At 39.0% G+C, this 16,531-nt stretch overlaps 1 protein-coding gene across 4 annotated transcripts; it reads left to right on the top strand.

The window, feature by feature from the left end:
• Window positions 1-3,865: 3,865 nt before the first annotated feature.
• LOC103404338 (methyl-CpG-binding domain-containing protein 9) lies at window positions 3,866-16,081 on the top strand. 4 transcript variants are annotated; one of them, XR_011578302.1, is made up of 11 exons: window positions 3,866-4,575; window positions 6,684-7,401; window positions 7,526-8,635; window positions 8,752-9,441; window positions 10,285-10,590; window positions 11,144-11,479; window positions 11,698-11,796; window positions 11,907-12,338; window positions 12,725-14,944; window positions 15,254-15,761; window positions 15,895-16,081. XR_011578302.1 is itself a non-coding variant. In XM_029097109.2 (10 exons), exons 1-10 carry the CDS (start codon window positions 4,097-4,099, stop codon window positions 15,554-15,556), a joined length of 6,693 nt encoding a protein of 2,230 aa, XP_028952942.2. In that variant the 5' UTR covers window positions 3,866-4,096; the 3' UTR covers window positions 15,557-16,081. The 4 variants fall into 4 exon arrangements, 2 of the variants coding, with proteins under 2 accessions (XP_028952942.2, XP_070673618.1); XR_011578301.1 differs by having other exon boundaries at window positions 15,862-16,081; XM_029097109.2 differs by having other exon boundaries at window positions 15,254-16,081.
• Window positions 16,082-16,531: the final 450 nt, after the last annotated feature.

Here is a 16,531-nt window from a genome sequence, read left to right as displayed (position 1 = left end):
ACATATGTTTTTAATTTTTTCTTGTCTACTAGTGTGTGATTCATTATCGTCATAAATCAAATTCAAAACGTGATGTGTAGAATACGGACTTGAAATTCGTCCTACTGGACCACCTCATTGGTTGTAAATGTTGGGTTTAATGCTCTATTTTTTTAGGGAACTTTAACGAAAACATCTCGGTACTGTTCACTTTAACGAAAAACCATATTTTACATTAAAAAATCAATCATGGTACTATTCACTTTACCATTTATTTTGTCTTTATCGTTAAAACTCAAAGTTTTAAAACTTTTTTCATTAGTTTTCATTTTTTTTTTTATGTTTGTCAAATCTCTTGTAAATCAACCAAATCAGACCGCTTGGTTTGGTTCGGGTATCCATTTTCATTTTTAATTTTTGGTTGCAAGACAGAATCAAACTCTTTAGTTCGATTTATTCATTTCCAAAATTTTGATTTGATTGAACTTTATATTCAACATTAGTTATTACCGACAAAATTAAATCTTTTCCAAGCGTCCATTTTTTCATGTATCGAGTAATTTAAAATATCGCATAGTTCATGTGTATTATTTCGTATACCATTTTGGTGGCATAGGATATGGGCAAGTTCAATTGACCATACTATTGAGGTCGTGGCCCATACCTTTGCTTCCAACGGCAACACATGCGCGCCAAACTGTCGGTGCACCCGCCACTATTCCGTCATATTTATTTTCTGGCCATGGGAATGGGTTCTCTATGACTTTTTGTTTCTTTCTTGGCATTCATACATTTTTAGCTACGCAACACGTGTCTATTACTTAAGGGCTTACCCCCCTACGTAGTTTTCTTTTGTCTGAAATTTCGATTGGGTTACAATCAGTGTTTTAAATATTTCCAAAATTATTGATATTTTCGTTGAAATATTTGAATAATTAAGAATTTAATGGAAATAGGATGTTTTCATATTTCACTCTATATCAGTCAAATATAAGAAAATAAATGAATATCGATGATATTTACTGATTCATTACAAAATTATTGCCGAAATCAATTACAGATTTCAAACTGTTGATTTTTTTATTTTGAGAAATTTTTCACTAATTTCAACTAAATCTAAATGAGTTGGTATACTCATCCCGTTACAAATTTCTATAATTCCCTTCAAAGGTAACCGATATTGATGTCGATATATCTATTGATTTTTTTAACCATAAAGTATAAATACATAGTGGTTTCTGTTTATAGTGGGAAACAGAAAGTAATTAGTAAATTGACTACCTAATTTACTTTAAAATTTGATTTAGGCATATATTTAGTCTTTTAGCAATCAATCACATCCAAATGAGTTGGTAGGTTTGACAAAAACAAAGTTAATAAGTTGCTTAAAAATTTGACTCATGGTAACCTCCAACATAGAGATCGTACTTGGGGAAAGTGCCAAAAGCTAAAAATCATGTAAGGGTCCGTTTGGACTAATTTCAAAAAAACTGTTTGGACTTGTTCGGAAATGTTTTTAAAATAAATAAAAATATTTTTACATAAAATATTTCTAGATTCAAAAAGCACTTATGTGTTTCTTACAAGAAACACTTCAAGTGTTTTTTCAAGATTCATTTGCATTTTTATTGAAGATTGGTTCCAAATTTTCACAAATAGCTCTTTCAGTCATTTAAAAAACAGTCTAAATAAGCCCTTTGAATTTTCCATAAATGCTTTATTTGTTAAGAAATTTGGAATAAAAACATGTTTTTTTATACAAGTGATATATTTTAAGTACGCGAAGAAAAATCCAAACTTGAATTCAGAGAGGAGCACTTATAGCACACATGTTCGAAACTCTTCCTCGTAAATTAGAAGAATCCATAAAACATAAAATAATATTGTAATAAGAAAACTTTTAATGTCATTTAAGTCCCTTAATTTGGAAACTTTTTTTTAACCAAATGGGTTCTGAATGGAAATGAAATCTGGGCCGTCGAGAACTTGGGCTTTTTTTTATATGCGTCATTAAAGATAATCCATCCCTAATCCAGTAATTAGCATAGTAATGGTAACTGATTATTATTTATTAATGCAGATAAACCCTTATGGAAAACAATCCAACTACAACCTGCCTCGATTGGTAAGTCGGACTATTTTAATTATTTGAGTCAGATAAATTAGTTTGTGGATCATATAGTACTGACCAGACATTTGGTGTATATCGAACTAAAGACCAAATTTTATACTGTGTTTGGTATGTACTGAATAAGAGGATTTTATATTGTCATTATTCCAAATTTTAAAGAGAAGACGAGAGAGGAGGGACGATAGTACCTAGGGTTGAGATGATGGCTGAACACCGGCCACACAAAGGAGATTTGCAAATGATGCCTGAACGATAGCCATGCGAAGGAGATTTGCGAACAATCACCAAAATCGCTAGGGAGGGACAAAAAGAGCAAGCAAGCGTGTTTCCTACCCAACTAATTATACCAACATTTTGAAGATAATAAGTAAGCAGATGTGAGCTGTATCAAATTGGCTAACCCAGATTATTTTATCTGACTACTTCACACATAAAGACACTAGTCCGTACCATTTGAACTCACAATCCACACATAGCACATAAGGATGCATCTCTTTCTCTTATAATGCAGAGGTCACCTTTTTTGCCCGTCCTATCTTTAGACAACTACCATTTATAATTGCTTACAAAACTACGAGAGATCCAAATTATCCAGCTAAAAGGAAGTTTGTGGAATGACAATTATGTCATTACCATTTATTTGCCATGAACGTACATAATGGAGATGCCTACCGTCTCCGGTGTAAACATATGTCTTTTGTGAGGATAAGTAACATCTGCTTTGTCTGACACTTTATATTTATCAAATTATATGAGTAACTACATTGACGTTTCTTTGTCGTAAACGCACCTAATGGATTTGTTTATTTTTTGTAATCAACTACATATATCCTTCACAAGAGATGTATACACTTACTCCATCTCACACCTCACATTTATCAAACTACAAGAGTAACTGCATTGATCACTAAAGTTGTCGTGAACGCACTAAATAAAGCTATATCTACTATCTCGAAAACTCACATACAACTTTCGTGAGAGATACGCATTTTGACACCTCATGTTTGTCGAATTATACGAGTAACTAATTTGTTAGTTTTTTGTCGTAAATGCACTTGATGGGGCCATTTACTGTCTCGAGCGCCTGAGTACATCTTTCACGATATGTTTACAGGCCTACTTTGTCTGACACCTTACGTTTGTTATACGAATGACTACATTGCCATTACGAGTAACTACATTAGGGTTACCTTGTCGTTAGTGAATTGAATGAAGTTGTCTACTGTCTGGAGAATCCTCTTTCATCAATTCATCTTTCGTATGCGACACGTAAGCCTACTTCGTTTGAGATAAGCACGCCTAACATCTGTCGTGACGCTGAACAAACCTATATCCACAAATCTCGACTGCCAAATTGCATCATTTATGAGAAATAGATACGCATGTCAGACACCTCACACCTGTCACAAATACAACACGTTTCTCAAAATAATTGATCACGTAAATCCGTAATCACCATGCATACCATGCCAGAAAGCTAACTACGACGAACAATACGAAAATTCATAACAGAGAGAGACACAACTTAATCTATAAAAAAGACATGCTAATGGAGTATTATTATACATGTGATATAACCGTATACAGTACAAAAACGCCCACAAGTCACGAGATTCATCCTGATAAGGAGAGATTCGTACTCTTGGGGAAGGTGAAGCCCAGTCTGCGCCTCTCCTGATTGGTCCACGTGTATAGCTGTCGCCTACGGCAGCCGGGTACACATATAAATCTCCGGTGAGTCCGCCCCCACTTTACCCTCACCTCACATCGCAGTTCAAAAAATTAAAGAAAAAAAAAAAAAAGTTTAGAGAGAGAGTGTCAGGTCGATACGGTCCGCTTTCGGTCTTCATTTCTGTGTTCTTTTTCCTCTGTGTGTTCCCTCGAACCCAAAAGCCAAAACCTCTCTTTTCTGTTCGTGTCAAATCTCAGCCGTCCGATCAAATGGTACGAGCACCGACCTGGAGCTCCGAACCCCGACTCGGATAAATGGAACTCACCGATTCAGCTGCCGACGAACTCAGAGCAGCGGCAGCCGCCGCCGCCAACGCCGAGCCAACTCGCTCCGTACTCGGCATCGATCTCAATGAGATCCCTTCCCCTTCCGAAACCCTACCCGATTCCTTCGACGTCGTGAGGTCTTACCACGACCACCCCTCGCCGCCGCCCGGGGGCCTGGCCGGAGTTCCCGGCTCAGCTCAAGGATCCGCATGCGCCGCCTGCGGCAAGCCCGAGGTTCGCGGGAACGTGGTGGTCTGCGACGGCTGCGAGCGCGGGTTTCACCTCACATGCGCGGGAATGCGCGGCCGCCAGGCGGTGAATCTGGTGGAGTGGGTCTGTGGGGACTGTTTGAGCGGTGGGGTTAGGAGCAAGCGGTGGCCGCTTGGGGTTAAGGCCAAGCACATTCTCGATATCAACGCCTCGCCGCCGAGCGACGTCGACGAATTCCCGGAAATGCGCGAATTGAGGTAGGGGATTTCATGCATTTGCTAAGATTTTCACCTACTGAACTTAATTTTGCTTTTTCTAGTTTTGCTTTCAATCTTTCGAGCTCGTATGTGCAAATTAATTTTAAAAAGGAATTGAGGTAGGGTTTTTAGACTTACCAAGAATGCCATGCTGTGTTTTTGTGTGGTTTACAACATTTCCCATCATAAATTTCATGCTAATAGTAATAGGCTAGTTCTTGTTGCAGCACTTAATTGCTATCAATGCATGCATGCAAGCATCTAAGGCCATGATCATGCCATTATTTAGTGATTGATTTGGAATGTTCTGCTTTGTGTTCGTGTGCCCGTGTTTTGCACCCGAAAGGCTACTCCTCATTCGAATGTTTGTTTTATATTTTTCGAAGCATCCGGCTTTAACTTAGATTATCACTCCAATTAACCACCTTTGGAATACCCAAAAAGGAATTATGCCCTATGGCCTTGAATTAGACCTAGGGAACCTCCATAGAAATTAGCCTCTCCGATTTCTCTTGTATGAGATCGAGAGGCGTGACATTTGTGTGCCTTTCTTGCTCTCTCTGTGCACGTGTCAGACAAAACACTATGCTACTAGCTCCGTGTGCACTTAAGAAATTCCAGTTTTGGCACGAAAAATCCACTTCCAAATCGATGCATTTTATATTGTTTACATATTTTGTGTTAATTGGGAAGTTTAAAACAAAGTTATACTCTTAAAATAGGACAGACCCGTAATAAGCTTCTTGTTTCTGACTACTTTATATTGGATTGTGGAATAAGAGCATAAACAACTGGGTAATGTCTGTTGTGAATATCACGTTTAAGAGTGGAAAAAACAGAACAAACTAGGGAACTGAATACAAAAAACCAAGGTAAACAACACCAAGAATTAACATGGTTTGGCTATGTGTGCCTACGGTCACGGGGCAGCAACAACAATATCACTATATCTATTATGAGTACAACGGATTATCTTGCCAAGCCTCTAGGATTAAGACTTGAGGAAAAACCTGAAAGAACAAGAAATAACTCTTTCTCTTTTCTCTTCTTTCACACACACTTTGCCCTTACAATATTCTCTCACTCTGACTGCTTGCGTGGTGTACAATTTATTGTTTACAAATTCCAATTCAAAACTAGTGTAATAGCCCCTTTATATAGACATAATAAAGGTCTTCAATAAGGAATACTAATCCTAATTGGAATCTAGTTATGAATCCTTCTCCAATTGAGAAATCAACTCCAATTAGGAAAACAAATTAAATTGGGAAAACAACTCCAATTGGGAAAACCAATCCATTGGGAAAACAACTCCAATTGGGAAATCAACTTAATCCTCTAAGATTATAGTTCCTAATAGACTTAGGACAACTCATCATGGGCTGGAAAAACCCAAATGTCTCATATAAACCATGTACAAAAACTAGAAAAGGGAAGCTTTTAACTTCTTTTTGGTCACGTGGTATTCGTATATATATATATATATATATATATATATTTTTTTTTTTTTTTTTGGTATTATTCCTTTTGTTGTCGTGTTCCAGCTTAAAGCTGCCATCCATAAATCAAATTAAAACTGATAGAGCATAACTAGTGCCTTATCACTTGCATTTTCCTTAAGTGCTTCTAAAATTTATGCGGTGGTTGGGTTTTGCCGCAGCTTTATTTCTAAAACTAAAATGGTGGAGTTATTCTATATTATGGACCGTTTTCTTACGTTTTCTAAACTCGCCATGCTTGCCTATTTACTCAGTGGTTAATATTTTGATTACTTTCTTTAAATGTACGCCTTTTGTTGTTCTTTTTCTCCGGCTTTAAGCTGCTACCTTTAAAGCAACAGGCGAGCTTAATTATCATAAACTAGTGCCTTACCGCTTGCATGATCCATAAGCGATTCTAACATTTTTGTAGCTGGTATCGGTTTTTACGATCCAATTTTCTAAAACTAAATGGTAGAGTTATCTTACATTATCGACTGTTTCCTTACATTTTCTTAACTCGTCTTTATTGGCTCTTTTGTCTATTACTCATTGGTTAATATTTTGATAAATTTCTTTAAATGCACGTTGTCCATAAGTAGTTACTGCTTAAACTTATTTTGATTATAGAAAGCACACTCCCGGTGGTAATTCTTTTGGTGGCAATCCATTTGGTGCCCCAGTGACATATTCAAACTTCTCGTACTCTGGAAACGGATATGGGTTGGAAAAAGCTGCTGGGATAATGCCACACACAGCTAAAGTGGGCTTGGAAGATATATTGCACCATACACAGACTATGGGTGGAAGCTTTGAGGAATTAATTTCGAGGTTTTCGCTTGGAAAGCATAGTAATAACAATAATACAGCTATTAGAATGCCATCCCGGAGTCCAGATGAGATAGTTTTACAGGCTCTTAGAGATTATGTTTCTGAAAGGCATGGCGTACTGGAGGATGGTTGGCGTGTAGAATTTAGACAGTCAACAGCCAGTGGTGAACCGTATTTAGTATACTGTGCACCAAATGGGAAGACATTTGGTTCAGTATCTGAAGTTGCATATTTTCTTGGCTTGATGCCTAACTACAATTCCATGGGATCTGAAATAAAGAGGGAGGGGTCTCTTTCTAATACTGAGAAGACTTACGTATCTAGAAAAAGAAAGTCAAGACTCTTACATGCCAATGGATTAGCTGAAAATAAGGAAAGTTTGCTCAGAGGCTATTGCAAGGAGCTCCCTTCCAAAGGTCTAAGTATGGAAGTTTCTGCCCGTTGTTTTGGAAATAATGTAAAACTTACAGAAGCTGGGACAGAAGAACATGGTTGCATTGGTTCTCGGCAAAGTGATGTAAGTTTATATGTTCTCTATTTGTTATAATGTAAAACTAATAATGATTCTGTGTAAGCAACATAACATGGATGTTATTTCAGCTTGTTTTACTTTTCTGATTTGTGTATGTTTTATTCTCCAGGGGGGATTTCCGGTGCAGTTTGAAGATTTCTTTGTTCTTTCTTTGGGAGAAGTTGATACAAGGCCCTCTTATCATGATTCTAATCAGATCTATCCTGTAGGTTATAAGTCATGTTGGCATGATAAGGTTACTGGTTCTTTATTTGTGTGTGAAGTTTTGAATGGCGGTGATTCTGGACCTGTTTTTAAGGTCAGAAGATGTTCTTGTTCTGCCTTGCCACCCAAGGGTTCAACTATCCTCTGTAGGCCACAACTTGGCAACTTTTACAGTCAAATTAATCAAGAAAGTCATGACTTGACTTTTGATAATGATGGAAGTATCCAGATGATTCTGTCAGATCCTTCGCCTAAGGAAAATGATATTTTGTCTTGCCTGAGGAGTTGTTCAGTTGAAGCCAGTGATGTCCAGACATCAGCTGAACCGCAACTTGAAGATAATTCCGTTTATGAAAAATCTGGAACTCTTTCATCTGCTGATTTAGGTATGATGGATGACATTGGTGAGATATCAGTAGAAGACCATTCTTCATCTGCAGCTTGGGAAATGATTTCAAAAAAAGTTGTTAATGCTTGTTCTGAAATATTTAAACAGAAGGGCATTCTTAAATTTTTCTGTAAGCATGTTGAAAATGCTCAGCTCTTCACAAATGAGGTTATAAAAAATGACAGTTGCAAAGTGAACCAATCTCCATTGGACAAGTTTTGTAGTTCACCAGGTTCTGTCAGCATCTCTTCTGAATTTCGAGCCGATGATGACCCTGGCTCTTTTTATGACGTACTAGCAAATTGGCTAGACCAGGATAGATTTGGTTTAGATGTGGACTTTGTGCAAGAACTTTTGGAGCAGCTTCCTGGTGCCCAATCCTGTTCTCAATATCAATTTCTTAACAATAGAAGTTCTAATTCTACGCAGCTAACTGTTGGAAATGGGCTTCTAGTGGTTAAAATGGGAGCTGGATTACATGGTAAAGAAGAAGTGTTAGATGGTTTGTTTAGGAGGTCCAAAAAAGTGAAGTTGGCCCAGGATCACCTCAAGAGTGGTCATCCACCTCCTCTTGGGAAGCCATTGTGCTTCAGGATTCCTCTTGCCCTTTTTGGTGATGTTTATCAGGTATGGGATGTTTCTTGTAGTTTTTCCATTTTATTATGTTGTGTTACTTTTGAGTTTGTGATACCACATGACTGACAGGCATGAAGCTTATTGGCCTTTTTTCTTTATCTACTCAGGTTTGGGAATTATTATCGCGCTTTGATGAAATTTTGGGTCTAAAGGAGGCTTTTTCGTTGGAAGAACTTGAGGAGGAACTTATTAACCCTTGGTTCGGCAGGTCAGATTTTTCAGAGAAGTTCGATAGGGAAATCCAAGGCACTCAAGCGTTAAATGCAAATGGAATTGATTATTCAAGTACTCAATTATCTTCTACCATGGACTCTGGCTCGACAATTTCTAGGAATAATCCACATGCATTCATACATATGGAAACTGGAGCAATGAAGGAGGCAGCTCAAGACAAAGTTGCATCTGTTACTTATAGCAGATGTTCTGGCATAGCGTTGACAAAGGCTCACAGATCACTGCTAAGAGTGCTCATAGGTGAGTTGCAGTCTAAGGTTGCTGCCCTGGTAGATCCGAATTTTGATTCTGGAGATCTGAAGTCAAAACGGGGAAGGAAGAAAGATGTTGATATTTCAATTCCTGTGAAAAGAGCAAAGCTTAATATACTCCCAATTAATGAACTGACTTGGCCAGAGTTAGCACGGAGATACATCCTGGCTGTATTAGCCATGGATGGTAACCTTGACTCGCCTGAGATTACTGCTCGTGAAAGCAGTAAAGTGTTTCGCTGCTTACAAGGTGATGGTGGAGTGCTCTGTGGGTCTTTAACTGGAGTAGCTGGGATGGAAGCAGATGCACTTGTAAGATCAGCTCTTATCCTTTCATGGTGTTTTAGTATTCCATCATTTAGTGCTGTTTACTTGTGTATTGTTGTAAATGAACCCCCATCTAAACCAAGCTTTGTTCTATCATCTCGGTTACATAGAGTTCAGCTACTCCCATCTCCCAAAATACAAACCTCTTTAACTTAATCAACTGCAGCTCCCCATTCAGAATGAAGGAAAAAGGAAATTTCTATAACAGTAGCTACTGCAGTCCACAAAGAAGCTTAAAATTTCACTCTATCCTGTAAAGAAGTCACTTCCTACCCTAGCTTCCTGAGAAAGTTATTATGTTCCTTTCTATCCAATCACCCCAAAATCGATAATAACTCCATACTTCCTCTAACATCAGGCATAATTTTTTTAGTATTTGACTGCGACAAGGGATTGAACAAGGTGTCCTCTTAAGAACCAACATACTATCTAGATTAGCTTTTGAATGTATCTGGTCTTCCCTTACGGCTGTAGCTGTTCACTCTGACAGTTGTGGCATATGACTGATAACATTTGAACGTGTTAGGTTGCACATAAGGCTTAGTTAATTGAATAGTTGAATTGGGAAAACCTGTGCCATATTGCAAATTGTTAGACAGTACTGTGCTCTATTGTATAGAAACAGTATCTGTACTTGTTAGGATGTCAGTTTTATGTGTCTTGTCAGTTACACTGAGGAAGTTTGATTCATTTCACCTGTCCAATTGATGGTACCGAGCATTATGTATCTTTTTCTTTTTCCTTTCTTGTTTTTATGTGCCCCAAGTGTAGGTCTGGTACAATGACAGGTGACAAGAACTCATGTTAATCTGTTTCTTTACTTTTCAGTTGCTTGCAGAGGCTACGAAGCAAATTTTTGCTTCACTTAACAGAGGGAATGATGTACTTACCATAGAAGAGGAGGTGTCTGATGGACCAGGGGCTGTCGAGAAGAATTTGGGGGATGATGGTAACAATCCGCTATGGGCGCAGGTGCTGGAACCTGTTAGAAAGCTACCGACAAATGTCGGAACAAGAATCAGAAAATGTGTTTATGAGGCTTTGGAAAAGGATCCACCTGAATGGGCGAGGAAAATACTGGAACATTCAATCAGTAAAGAAGTTTACAAAGGCAATGCATCAGGACCTACGAAGGTGGTTTCTCATTAACATGATTATTACTTAGTTCTTCCTGGTTCAGTACATGATAGAATACAAAGATTCATTGTGAATGTAACGTGTGCATTGGCTGAATTTTACTGGGAATACGTGCTGTGGACATGTTTGCTGTTTTATAATACTCCTTTCAACTACGGTATTTTGAGGCAGTAATTTACATATAGGTCTAGGATGCAGTAACTTTGCTTATAAAAATAAATAAAAATTCTAAAATGCAATTTCTTTTGCATTCCTGCTGTAAAATGTAATTTGTTTGCTTGATTGGGTGGAAGGAATCTTTAAACCATCTCAAAACATATTTGCTTGGGGTACGCAAGATGAAATTGTGAATGCTCCTTAACTTGCTTCTTGCTTCATTTATGCCATCTTAAACATATTTTTCCCGTGAAGAAATGTTTGAATATTTAGCTCCTTCTTCTAAACTAAGGTTAGTAAGACTGTCTATATGTCCAATTTATGTTTATTTGTTAAACAGGTTATGGTAAGCATGATTCTAAATTAGAAATTCTTTCTTGTTGGTTGAGCACAGAAAGCGGTTCTGTCACTGCTAGCAGATGTATCGGGTAAAGCATTGCCACAAAAGGCTGAGAAGGGAAGAAAACGGAAGATTAATGTCTCTATTTGTGATGTTATCATGAAACAATGCCGCATTGTATTTCGTCGTGCTGCTGCTGCAGATGACACAAAGGTTTTCTGCAATTTGCTCGGAAGAAAGCTAATGAATTCAAGTGATAACGATGATGAGGGTCTTCTAGGATCCCCGGCCATGGTGTCTCGGCCTTTGGACTTCAGGACTATTGATTTGAGATTGGCAGCTGGATCCTATGGGGGATCACATGAAGCCTTTCTTGAGGATGTCAGGGAGGTCTGTTTTCTATGACAATTGGATTTCTTGAAATTTTTTACTGCACACTTCCGCATCTCTTAGAAACATTACTGAAACGTTAAAGCTGTAAACTTCTGTTTACTTAATTTATATGGTTATATTATTAAAAGTTAATATCTGGTATTTCATGATTGTGGTGGATCCCATTTTTAATCTGGTAAAGTCCATTAGTTATAATCGTTACTTTCACTTTGCAGTTATGGAGTAATCTACGTATTGCGTATGGGGATCAGCCTGATTTGGTTGAGTTGACTGAGAAGTTAGCCCAAAATTTTGAAACATTGTACGAGGAGGAGGTATGTACCTTTCTATCCCTTATCCCTACATAGGCACGCTGGTTGTTCACTATCCAATTACAAGCATTTAATTCAGTACTGTACCAGATTCAGTTGTTCTTTCAATGCAGGTTGTCCCTCTTGTTCATAAGCTTGCGGAGTATTCAAAGTTGGAAGGCCTAAGTTCTGAAAGGAGAAAGGAAATTGATGATTTACTTGCTTTCACAAATGGGATTCCCAAAGCCCCTTGGGATGAGGGAGTATGCAAAGTATGTGGCATTGATAAAGATGACGACAGCGTACTGTTGTGTGATACTTGTGATGCTGAGTATCATACTTACTGTTTGAATCCTCCTCTTGCAAGGATCCCGGAGGGAAACTGGTATTGCCCCTCTTGTGTTGTTTCTAAACAAATTGTTCAAGATGCATTGCAACATCGTCATGTCATTAGAAGACGACGTAAAAATTACCAGGGAGAAGCTATCCGAGTTTTCTTGGAGACACTTGCACATTTAGCAGCGAAAATGGAAGAGAGCGAGTATTGGGATATCAACTTGGACGAGGTTTGCATATTGATGCCTTCATGCATAATTTTTCTAGTCACACTAGCAAGATGGCTGATCACAAGTGATTGCATTGTCTTGTTGGTCCAGCCAAATTTTTGTGGATTTGGCAGTCCATTCAAAATCACCCTATTTGTGCTTCAAGTAAAGCTTTATTTCAGATAATGTGGTTCTCCTTGCCTCTCTTTGCATTCGTATAGGCTGACTTTTTCTGGTTGTTGACATAGTGGCTGTGCTATTGGATTTTCTGTTTTTATGTTATTGTTATCGCTTATTGTCTAGCTAACGAGTGGACCACTGAATTTTGTGCTTTTGTGATGGTGAATTATTGTCATTTTAATCATTGTTTATAAACTTAACAGCTTTCCCTTTGCTTGCGCTTGCAGAGAACATTCCTGCTGAAGTTCTTATGTGATGAGTTGCTTAATTCAGCAGTTATCCGTCAGCACCTTGAGTATTGTTCTGAGACATCGACTGAATTGCAGCAGAAATTGCGTTCTTTATCTGTAGAATGGAAGGTCCTCAGGTCCAGACAAGAAATTTTGGTTTCAAGAGCTGCAAGGGTCGATGCTAGTGCCAATATAAGGGAAGGGCTTTCGGCTTCAGTTGAAACCAATGAAAGATGTCTTCGTCAATCACAGGCTTTGAGTGGCAGGTCTAACTCCTTAAATGCAGTCTCTGATGATTCGGCACTAGAGGGTGCTCAAGGGATTGATAAATACCCATCTGTCAGTAATGCAGAATATAATAGCCAACATATTGTAGACACTGAAGTTAGGGAAAAAGATGTCCATGCTGCTTCAGATGACATCTCTGCACCTGGGAAGTATTCTTCAAATATGGCTTCTGATAAAAGCGAAATATCCTCTAGACAAATCGAGTTACCTTCATCAAATTGTTTGCCACATGAAATCAATGGGCCTAGTAAAGAAGTAGGTTGTGTTGGTCATCCACAAGACGATGTTGAAATGGATGTTTCTCTGCCTTTAGATCAGAAAGGACTTAGTATCCCGTCAGATGTGAGGAGTAATCATGTGGGAGAGCAGATGTCACCTGCTTCTGTGAATGAATCACAATCCTACCACCTTGAGTTGAACTCTGTCAAAACTGATTTATCCCTTTTGGAGGATTCGATTGCCAGTACAGAATTCGAGCTTCTAAAGGTGTCAGTTCGGAGGGAGTTCCTAGGAATTGATTCCCTTGGTGGTTTATACTGGGCTTCAGCTCTTCCGGGCGGACATGGTCGGATTATTGTAGATCGAAGTGTGTCATTGAAGCATGGTATAAATGTGAAAGATTGCAGAGACTCTGTGTGGAGTTCTGTTGCACAGAGTTGTGGGCCATCTGGTATGGGTAGCTTGCCGTTAGAGGGGTCCAAAGTTGGCTGTCCGTATTTATTTGAACCGAACAACAGCATTTCGTTTAGTGCCCCTTGGGTTTCTTATCAAACTGATGCAGAAATTGAAGAACTTATAGGTTGGTTAAAGAACAAGCACCCTAAGGAAAGAGAGCTGAGGGACTCGATTCTGCACTGGAAAAGGTCAAGATTCCGAAAGTTTCAGAAAATTAGAAGCCAAGGACAGGATGAGCTCCTAACTACTATTTCAGTGACTAGAAATGCTGATAAAACTGAAATTTCTGATTGTCTTGGTACTAGGGCAGCCACTTTGCTGGAGGAGCTGTATGGTCCATGCTCCGAGATGGAAACCGCCGACATCTCCAAAAAGTGGGGAAAGAGAGCTAGAGTAACCAATGATGAGAAAGGGTACCGGTGTGAATGTTTGGAACCCATTTGGCCCAGTAGACACCATTGCCTATCTTGCCACAGAACCTTCTTCACGGATGCTGAACTTGAAGGGCACGATGATGGTAGGTGCATTCCAGCTTCAGCAGCCTGTGAGAAGGGAAAGGAAATAAGTGATTCTAAGTGTGAGATGAATCAGGAAGAGCGCAGAGGTGAACTGAACTGTGTTGAAACTTCCAAAAGTGCATGTCCTGAGCTTAGTGCGAAGTTGATTAAGTTTCAAAACGGAATGTTAGGTTGCCCATATGACTTTGAAGAGATCTGTTCCAAGTTTGTGACCAATGATTCAAACAAGGATTTGATACAGGAAATAGGTCTTATAGGTTCACAAGGAGTTCCATTGTTTGCCCCACCTTCTCCTTATCTGAGTGATTCTACGCTAGCGATACTATCTCAGAAAGATGTCAGTGCACCTGGTCATGGACTGGAGGCGGCTGAACAGCTAGTTTCACAAGGAAAGACTAATGTTGATATTGCATGCAGTAGCAATCTATCCAGGACAGGTGATGGAATGATGTTGCTAAATGCTAACAAACTAGCTTTGGGATTTCTGGAACGAGGGAAGAAAAGACATTCAAATAGCCATTCTTCTGTTGTGGGGGCTGGTCGTTTCTGTGTGGTCCCCCAATCTTCTTTGAGGCCCTTGGTTGGCAAAGTTTGTCAAATTTATAGGAGACTCAAGATCAATCTGCTTGATATTGATGCCTCACTCGCTGAAGAAGCTCTAAGACCATCAAAGGCACAATTGGAAAGGAGATGGGCCTGGCGTGTGTTTGTTAAATCAGCTGTGACAATATATGAAGTTAGTATTAATTCCCTTCGTTCTTTATTTGAACAGTACTTTCATAATCTTTCTCATTCTAGTAAATACGTTTGGGCATCTTGCATTAACCATCTATTAGCTAAGTAACTAGCTTTGCTTATTTGAGGTTGCTAGTTCTGTTACTAATTTAGTTATGTGGTGGAGTATTCTTAGGCCCTCTGATAGAAAGTTGTAACATACATCAAGGGTTATGTTGCAAAATGTGATGTTGCTACATTTATTTACCTAATATATACGATTCTTTGTCAATTTCTTGGCATGACGCAAAAACATGCTTGGTTTTTTCAGATGGTCCAGGCGATGATTGTGCTGGAGGACATGATAAAGACCGAGTATCTAAGGAATGAGTGGTGGTATTGGTCATCATTTTCAGCTGCTGCCAAAATTTCTACTATGTCTGCACTTGCCCTGCGTATATACTCCCTTGATGCTGCTATCCTGTATGAGAAGATGTATCCAAGTTCAGATCTCACCGACAAGTTGGAGCCCAGCAGCGCACTGGACCTGAAGCTGCTTCCAGTTTTGGATTCAGCAGAAAAAACAAGGTTAACTAGGAAATCTAACAAGAAAAGAAAGGATACAGAGGGTTGATCTTTGGAAGTGTGATTCTGAGTTTGTGGAGATTAATCCGGACAGGGTTGTTCTCGGTGGACGTGAAGCAGCAGTGGGTGGTAGTGAAAATGACCGTCGCACCACATATTGGGTGGCATTGGACCAGAACAAACCAGACAACTAGTTTGGCCAATTGAAGGTGGTCACTGCTGCTGCTGCTGAAGCGTTGATCTGTACATAAAAGGTAAAGCTTACATGCTAACTTGGATGCGGAGTATGAAAGCAGTGTTTGTACATTATCTGCTTAGAGGATTCGAGTACCCAGACAAATTTGATATGTGCAGATCGATCCAATTTTGCAATGTTTTCTGCTGCAGCTTTCAGAATTGTTGCTTGGAAAGGGAGAAAAGGAATCAACTGGCGAAAAGAGCGAGACCAATATATAGGTATAGTGGGAAGTGGGAACTTGGTGTAAAAAGACAGAAAACAAAAAAGAAAAAAAAATTGGCAAATGTTGAGCTGTTGAGCTAGGCAGGTTTTTAGTCAATATGTTCATTCTTTATACATCTCTCTCTCTCTCTCTCTCTCTCTCTCTCTCTCTCTCTCTCTCTCTCTCACACATAAAATGGCAGTTCTGGAGGTATTTGTGGCTGATGAATCTCTGGGTTTCACTGTTGTACTTGGTGAGGACTCGGGTGTTGCTATTGGCACTCTTTTCACATGTGATATACTTAGGTTATTGATTCTCGGTGCTTTGCCAGCCAACCAATTTTCTATTCAGGTAGTCTGCGGACGCTGCACTCTGCTGCCAGCCTCCCTGTTGTAGCCGAGAACAGGTAATAGAAGTGCATTGTTTGTATTGTCATGACGTGCAATTTTTCGTGGGAAGAATTATGTGGTTGCTTAGAATTGCTCAGCTTCTGGTTGGCAATGTTGTCTGTGACTTAGGTAAGGTACATAGGACCAAGAAGGCTAGGTTTGTGAGCTTCTTTGAGCATCATTGTGCTTTACACG

This window comes from Malus domestica, chromosome 17, assembly GCF_042453785.1.
Source record: "Malus domestica chromosome 17, GDT2T_hap1".
Classification (NCBI taxonomy): domain Eukaryota; kingdom Viridiplantae; phylum Streptophyta; class Magnoliopsida; order Rosales; family Rosaceae; genus Malus; species Malus domestica.
The sequence above is the reverse complement of the archived record's forward strand: the minus strand, read 5'-3'. Positions and strand labels throughout refer to the sequence as shown.

Bases quoted from the DNA above. Each gene is read 5' to 3' on its own strand.
- LOC103404338 (XM_029097109.2), top strand. From the start codon at position 4,097: ATGGAACTCACCGATTCAGCTGCCGACGAACTCAGAGCAGCGGCAGCC. The intron at 9,442-10,284 runs GTAAGATCAGCT...TTTACTTTTCAG, and splicing joins GGATGGAAGCAGATGCACTT to TTGCTTGCAGAGGCTACGAA. The intron at 11,797-11,906 runs GTATGTACCTTT...CTTTCAATGCAG, and splicing joins AAACATTGTACGAGGAGGAG to GTTGTCCCTCTTGTTCATAA.